Source organism: Suillus discolor (assembly GCF_016758755.1).
Source record: "Suillus discolor strain FC423 chromosome Unknown F5147scaffold_735, whole genome shotgun sequence".
Classification (NCBI taxonomy): Eukaryota; Fungi; Basidiomycota; class Agaricomycetes; order Boletales; family Suillaceae; genus Suillus; species Suillus discolor.
This window is the reverse complement of record NW_024541982.1, coordinates 1-8,685: the sequence shown is the minus strand read 5'-3', so window position 1 is coordinate 8,685 and position 8,685 is coordinate 1. Positions and strand designations below refer to the sequence as shown.

At 46.4% G+C, this 8,685-nt stretch overlaps 1 protein-coding gene across 1 annotated transcript; it reads left to right on the top strand.

The window, feature by feature from the left end:
• Positions 1 to 2,531: 2,531 nt before the first annotated feature.
• F5147DRAFT_784982 (uncharacterized protein) lies at positions 2,532 to 4,209 on the top strand (the record flags this gene model as incomplete). The annotated part of the gene is made up of 5 exons (XM_041442889.1): positions 2,532 to 2,954; positions 3,056 to 3,157; positions 3,230 to 3,274; positions 3,322 to 3,682; positions 3,743 to 4,209. 5 exons carry the CDS (start codon positions 2,532 to 2,534, stop codon positions 4,207 to 4,209), a joined length of 1,398 nt encoding a protein of 465 aa, XP_041284005.1.
• Between the last annotated feature and the right edge of the window lie 4,476 nt (positions 4,210 to 8,685).

The following is an 8,685-nucleotide window of genomic DNA, read 5'->3' as shown; positions in this document are numbered from 1 at the left end:
TCGTCCCCTTAGGCCTTCGTACCCTTGTCCGTCCGTCTGTCCTATGTCCTCGCTGATTTACTGGTGCGTTATTCTTATCCCTTTCACTGAATTGACGTACCTTCGGTCCGATCTCCGCACTTACATACAGAAAGTCTATCATAGGCTTTAGAATATATTTAGAGTTGATATGGTTACTCGGTTCGGTACCACGCTCGGAAGCGCGCCGCATAGCGTAATCTCCCTTCTTAAATAGAGGGAAAGTTCCTTTTAACTTACTTCCTTCCCTTCTCCCTTATCTGAGTATACTGCAAATTGTATAAGTGCACCTTAGTACTTGAAATCCGATTATACTTCACTATTCTACCATCGCTCGCGCATCTGTTATACTTGAACACTCTCCCCCATCGCTCAAAAGCACGCTTCCGTATACGCGCGTGCCCCTCACATCTTTCGCTCGCGCGCGCCCTTCACGCGCCTTCGCATTTGCTTACTCGCGCCTTCGCGCGCCTGTTACCACCCGTCTAGTTGGCGAAGACTCCCTCCATTACATTAAAGAGGAACTTCTCTCAGTAGCTGTCCTTTGGGTCGAGTCGTATTCTCGTATCCTGGTCTTACTGTAGAACCCCCGTTAGCTTTAGCGTTTCACCTATAGTCAAGATTCCTCACCTTCACCGGGTATCCAATGCATGACATAGCACCATTTATTGGTGAGAAGTGGATTAAGGCCTGTTGCGGTGGACGCAGCTCTTCAGCAATGGTCGGAAGCAAATGCTTTTGATAGTCTGTTGACGCAATCAAAGGTGGTGTGATTTATCTTGGATGCACCGCAACAGGCCTTAATCCACTTCTCACCCATAAATGGTGCTATGTCATGCATTGGATACCCGGACAGTCATACAGGATCTTCCAGAAGCAATGGTGGATCGGCCTTTCCCAACCATGCTCACAGTCCCAACCGTTGGCACAAGCCGAAGGCTGGAATAGGATGATCATTTGGGTCCCAACTGTCGTCGATGAGGACCTAGGTATCGGTTGGGTCTACATCTGGGCCATCCGCCTGTACCGGGTACAATAGCCTGCCCACTGGAGGGCATATAGGAATTTGAATTTCTGGATCTGTCCGTCCGTCCGGGTCTGGAACAAAGGTAGAGCTAGTATACAAGTCTAAGTTAAGATATGGTGCGTAGTACTAGGTAATGTAGGAGACAAACAAATCCAACAAGCTTGAACATAGTAGTGGTAAAGACATAAACAAGGTTTAAACACATAGGAAAGACAATTGAAAAGCCCTTCATTGCTGGCCCACCGGTCCCTTGTATTGACTATTACCCCAGTCGACAAACAATTCATTGTTATACTATATGATGTTGGCCCACCCGCCCATCTTGGCAAATTCACTCCATTCCCATAAACTACATAATGGCCCGCCCGTCACTACCGGTGATGACCGTCATGTCCCGCCCGCCCGCCCTATCTTATGGGCCCACCTTGGATGGCTCGACTTTACTTCCCGCCCCTTCCGCAACCCCCATCTATACTATAACTTAGCATTCCATCTCATTGACATTCCGTCAGAACACATTCATCCTTTCTGCACTGCCCATCCAGAGGCGTACGGATTGTCTTCCCCTTCCGGGATTTGGGCATTGTACAGGGGCTTCTCCCGGTTGTACCTTCTTTCTTTTTCACTCACAGAAATGCCCGAAGCCACATCTTCAGCATCCACGGGATCATGCCATGATCAGTCACAAGGATCCGATGGCCTGGTGATATCATGTGTTTCTCTAGAGCTAGTTAGTTCTATCCAAGTTATCTGCGATTCACCTGCATCCGGCTGTGAATCTTCATCTGTAAGGTTAAATGGTCCTACTAAGCTCTCCTCTGAGATATCAATGTCAGAAAATGATCCAGAATTCGCATATCCCGTGGCTGATGAAGCAGCTGTTGCTGCAATGTCATGTCCGTGGACCATGTCAAGGGCAATGATATCTTCAAGAATATATCCAAGGTAGGATGCACCTCCGCCAATTTATATCCTTCGTGGGAGTTCCTACTATGCCCAGATTTGAATATTCGCAGGCTGACTTACCGTTGAATCTTGGCATTACCGATGGCTTGGGTGGAATGCATGAGATCATAATGGCACTGATCCACGCCACCGAGCATTGTGACCATCCAATGCATTGAGCTGTATTCGAAGACTCGATCTGTGTTGGAACTGTTGGAGTCAGAAAAACAGTCATAGCTGCTATGACAATTAGGAAGCCTGTAAGAAGCATTTGTCACCAAGTCGCCGGAATCCAAACATGTGGTCTTAGTAAAACAAACATGTTTGCCTACCATGAATGTTTCGTTTGAAATAAGGAAGTCGGGGAAGGCTTACCACGCACAAAGCATGCTCCCATATTTGGACAACCCAGCCATGGCAACCGAATGTGTGGGATAACGATTGCCGAAGAAGTTGTATTACGTCATCATTATATTAACTTGACCACGCTGTAGGCTATCATCCCTCCCTCACACATCCCGACACAGAACCAGGACCCAGCATGTCGTCATCCACAGTCCCGCCGGAGCCGCGTTCAATGAACGGGACCGTCATGGAAACCTGTACGCCTCAACATCTTGTCGCATCAAAGGCCCTGCATCCCATTCAGTCGCTCCATGTCGTCCCTGAGGTGCAACTGAGGACATCTGAGTGGCTATCTCCTGTTGCACCAGTTGTGGAACCCATGATGTCTGGCGTCCGAAGCACCATAACCCCTATGGTCATACCAGGACCATCACCACCGGTTTCAATGCCTCCCGTGACTGTCGGACAAAACATGGGAAATATCAGAACGGTACGGCGGGCCTTCCCACCGACCGGTAACCCGCAGAAAATGAAAACGGAAACGGACAACAGCGAACCCCAACAGCGAACCCCAACCGCGCTGGATATCCTGGAAGCCGGTTCGGAAACGAGAGAGAGAGTTTGAGTCGGATGATGAGGAGACAAGTGCCACCAGTACCATTCATGTTAAGGTGACTTTGAGAACATTTATCTGTTTGTTGCTAATGTGCATTAATACAGCAGAGGGCGTTGTCGGTGAAGGCCAGCCATGCTGTCACTCGGACAGACATGCCCCCATCCGACTTTGTGGACGAGAGAGGTTTTTGGGATGCAGAAACCAGGGTAAGTCATCTATGTAGCTGGGGTTACTGTTGTGTGAACCCGGCAAATATGCCCTTACTTGGGTTTCTCCAGCCTGCCAGATGGGGTCTAGATGCCACAGTTGCTACTGTGGTAGAGGTAGGCAGACAATCACATTCGAGTAAATATGCCCTCACATATTCCAGCATTCCGTTCGCTACCATCCCCACAAATGTGACAAATGCATCAAAATGGATGTGCCATGCATTGTGTTGCCTGACAAGAAGTTCGGGTGTACAAGACTCGCTTGTGCAAACTGTGATGAGATGAAAATTACCTGCGCGATTGACGGCGCTGGTGTCTGGCAGAGGCTGCAAGCAAAGGCGCAGGGAGCTGCGATGAAAACCGGCGTGAACGCACCACTCAAACATTCCAGGACACGTGCACCCAAGTCACGTGCAGCCATCACAACACCTTTCGTATCCACTCCTGCAAAGACAACTAAACTTTCCAGACGTTTATCCTTGCTTGTCCTACAGAAAGTTGTGCCGGACAATCCACCGATTGGTAGGCGCATCCATTGTATCCTTCCGACTTGCTCACCAAGTATTTTGACGACATACTCAGAGGTTGAGCAAGGACCAATGAACTTGATGCCGGAGAAGGCGCCACCGAATATGCAGCCATTCAGATCTCTGCAACTCCCACCGGTCGACATGCCAGCACCAGTCCTACCATCCGTACCAGCCACCCCCTCAGAGCCTGAACCCACCACAAGAGCCATACTGCAAAGCATCCATGACCTTGGCAGGAGATTCGATCTCCTGGCAACCAATGAGCGGATGGATGCTTTGGATATGAGGGTAGATTCGGTAGAGCGGAGGATTAGCCTGAGGCTGACGACGCTGGAGGAACGGTTCACCGTATCTAATGTGCATCAGGAGTTGTTATCACAGTCGATCGGTAATCTGTCTATGTCCTCACGGGTGCACAGCAACAATCCGGGTGCACATCATCCTCGCGCCCATGGTAATGCGCATGTGAGCCCCTTCAGTGACAAATTCTGTATTATACAGGCCACCCGACCTACATAATATCCCATATGAGACGGGCCAGCAGATTATGGGCCCATGTTGTGTATATTCTCGATGATGACGGATGGGCTGGGACACATATTATTTCCGATGGAGACGGGTGGGCCCATGTATGCCAATTATATATATATCCTTGATGTTGACGGATGGGCCGGGGGAATATGATCATTCATGGAGATGGGTGGGCCCATCTGGGTAATATGTAGAGTAGGATATTATTGTTACAAGTAATATCGGTCACGTGGCCCCCCTATCATTTTCCCTTCATCCTCACCCTTACCCTCTACCGGCTCATCCTCCTTTACCGACTTTCCGTTGACCGGATCCTTGGGACCGTTCCCGTCCCTCGCATCGCCCGCCTCTATGCACGTGCACGCACGTTCCTCCCCTTGATTCGACCACCAATGTGGTCCCGCACCTATGACTCAGGTCTGACTCATGCCACCAATGTGGCTTTCCTCTTTCTGTTCCCTCTGACTGCGGATTCCCGCACGTTGTATTCTTACCGTTGGTTCGTTCCAACGTTTCTCGGTCTCATTCCATATTCGACCATCCATCACTAATCTGGCTATGTTGCCAACACACCTATACCATTCTTGTTTCCCCTTTACCCTTACCTACTGTGCGGTAGCCTTGCCCTTAACCCTCTCCACTTAGTATAAGTAGTCGGTCACCCTGTACTAGATTCTCTGACTTGAATCTACTCAATCTTCCCTGGAACATACTTCTCTCTGAACGCCCCTTTGGCTTCAGTCTCTAGTATCTTTTCTTAGTTGCTCATCGTGACTAAGTCTACCTCGATCGACCTCATCGTACGGACAAGACAGTCCTTACCTTGAGCGACTTCACAGACATCCGTCTACGAAGTCACGTGACACGCTGCGTACTGTGATCGCTGCCGACTCGTCGTCGCCAGTCTCACTTGCTATACCGGATCCTTCCGGTTACGTCACGAACGTTAGCGGACGACGCCCCTCTTAGGGCTCCGCCTAACAGATCTATTTGAGTGCGTAACAATTATAGACAGCTGGGCTGAAGAGAGATGTAAGGCAAATATTGTTATATAGATGGGCAGGCCGACGGGGGTGTATTACATATATGGGTGGGCCGAGGTAGGGGAATATTACATAGATGGGTGGGCTGACGTTGTCTTCTTAGATAGATGATCTATAGATAAACACCTACAAAATCAAAAATCTCCACGGTCAGTGATTCAGACAAATACCAATGACTGATAATGTGGTTGTTCGTGGGTGGCTGTTTACACTTCCCCAAGCTATGTTCAGACAAAAGTACTTCCTGTGAGGTCAGTAGCAATACCAGTCAATCCAACAGTATGGACGCAATAGAAAATAAAATAAACAGAATGTAGTCAGCCCAACGGTATGGTGATGACAAAAAGAAATTGATTCACTCCAACGGAATTTACTACAGAAAGTCGTGCGAAATTATAGCAATCACCCCCTCAGCACAAACAGGTAGAATCAAAGGTCAGGACTAATCAGTGATCAGTAGAACTCTTAGTTCACTATTGAACCTGCTGCCAAGGAACTCACGATGAGTATTAAACAGAATCAGGAACGGACGTCCTTGGATTTCAGTACCAAGTCCCCTATTCAACAACTAAAGTCTAGCAGACAAAGAAAACCCTGGCTCAGTATCACTACTCAGATGAGTGAGGTCAAGCGTCACTATCAACTTCTGAAGTCTTCCCACTAAGCCGGTGCTTAGATGGACGTAAAGACAACACAAAGATCTTGAAACAAATTCAGACAATAACACTGAGACGTGAACGAACTGAACAGAAAAAGAGACAAATGAAAAGAAACAAACAAACAAAGAAACAGAAAAAGAAAGAGAGAAAGAAGAAAGAAAAGAAAAGAAAGAGACTAGAGGTTCACCAGTAGAAAATCAAAGAAAAAGTTTGCTCACTGTTGAGCACAGTGAGCTCAAGATATTTCACAGTTGTTGATGATGAGCTAAAGGTATTGCTGGATGTTGCTTACAATGACCTCTCAGTTAGTTGCTTAACAGCTCTTGTCACTGTTGTTGATACTGATCACACTTCACACTCAAATTTATTTTGTGGGGCTTAAAAGTTCCCTATATGCATCCTTTTATTGGCAAAAAGTGGGGTCTTATATAGATAAATTATGGTGGCTGTGTTACTATTTCCCACGTTCTAAGGGGAATAGGCTTAGTCAGATTGTACCAATACTATTTACTGTAGTCATGTGCTTTATAATTTGTGTCATCAAGCTTTAGTCATCTCAAAAGGTTGCTTTGTCATGATTTGGTTTAGGGTCATAGGTCACCTGACTGTTAGAGTCATATAACTTAGTATCATGTGACAAATATTAAGTAACAGACTGATTATGTTATTTGTTGGTGTCTTGTTATGATGTTGCTTTATTGACCGTAGAAATGATGCGAGCCGTGTATTTAGAGTGTTAAGAAAGTTCCCACAAGGCAACTTATGCAAGAACTATTTTACACTGTTACTTGACATGTGTGGGATTCAGTCTGAGTCATTGTTATTGCTGACTAAGCAGAATTTTACCGCAAAATTAAATATACAAGAATATTCAGCCTATCTGAGTCTGTCTGAGAAATGAAAATACTATCTGAACTGCAGTCTGAACCATAAAGTAAAGGAAGATTGTTCATAATGATTTCTAGGGTATCAGGCTCGTGAGAGACCATTAGTCATCCATGCACCGAACCGGTTTGGTACAGGTCATCGTGGGGTGTATTACATATACAGGTGGGCCGACGTGGAAAGTATTACATATACGGGTAAGCCGACAAAAGGGATATCAAATAGACGGGTGGGCCGAGGGTGTGATAAAATATCTATTACATAGACAGGTGGGCCGAGGTGGGGTATAATTATATAGATGGGTGGGCCGATGTAGGATGTATTATATAGACAGGTGGGCCAACATAGGATGTATTACATAGACGGGTGGGCCAACATGGGGGATAATACATAGATGGGTGGGCTGATGTGGGGGAATTGTACATAGATGGGTACATATATGGGTGAGCCTAGATATGTTTCATCAAGACATACAGCTGATGTAGCCACCAGCAATCAAACACGTAGGATACATGTACACTATGAGTGCATATACCTACCATCGACCACCGAATCTAAACCCCTAAGCATGAAAACATGAATTGACCATGTGTGGCATTGACCAATAATCAAGGACTGAAGTGGAAAAACCCCACACCTGAACCCTGGTGTGCAACATATCCTATTTCTAAGCACGGACACCAGAAGCACAACACTCACAAAAATATAAATGTCAAATTTTCAGTGCAAAACCCCAAACCGAGATCTACCAACCCCCGAACCCCGAAATTGTGGACTGCTGGGGTTCGGGGGTCCCGGAACTCGGAACTGGGAAATTTGGGGAGATCAATAAAATTGATTTACAATTGAGTTGATTGACAAACACATTGACTTACCATGTTTGAAATATATTTTTGTTGTCTCACATACCGAGTTCCGAGTTCCGGGACCCCAACCCGAAACCCGGCAGTCCACAATTTTGGGGTTCGGGGGTTGGTAAAATGTGTATGGATAATAAAGGTTGATTTAAACATTTTTGAAAGATGTCTATATCAAATGTCAAGTCCCGAGTTTCGATTCCGGGTTTCGAGGCCTGTCCAAAACCGGATCCGAAACCCGAATCAAACTGGGACTTGACATTTGATATGACACATCTTTCAAAAATGTCTAAATCAACCTTTCATTTATCCATACACATTTTACCAACCCCCGAACCCCGAAATTGTGGACTGCCGGGTTTCGGGGTTCAGGGGTCCCAGAACTCGGAACTCAGTATGACACAACAAAAATATATGTCGGGGTTTGGGGGTTAGTAAAATGTTTATAGATATACGTAGGTTGATATAAACATGTCTGAAAAATGTCGTTAGTCTCAAATGGCAAATCCTGAGTTCCGGGTTCGAGACTCGCACCCAGCACCTGGCACTCAGGGTTCGGACTAAAAATTTGACATTGCGGAGTGTTAGGGTTTAGGGTGTATCTACCTCAATTTACAGTTTCGTCAGTGCTGATATCGGGACTGGTCATTAAATTATCAATTGTGGCATAGGTAACATGCATTGAAAAGATTTATGTACATCTATCACTGAGCAATTAGTAGCCATTTCACAACTCCTCACCAGGAAGATCAACCTTCCCCTCAACATCCAACTCCTCATCAGAAGAATCATATTCTGGCAGGAGGTTACCTGGTTCATTAGGGACCACAATATTGCTAGGAGGATTCTGCAAGAGGTTGCCTGGTTCATCCGGGAGCACAATTTAGCCGAGGATTGTGGACCCTCAGGCTGAACTTGGGTGGGCTCAACCATGAGACCTACCTAGCAGATCCATCCTCAACTGTCAAGGGTGTGGGTTGCATCACTGAAATGTCCAAATCAATGAGGTTGGAAAGTGCG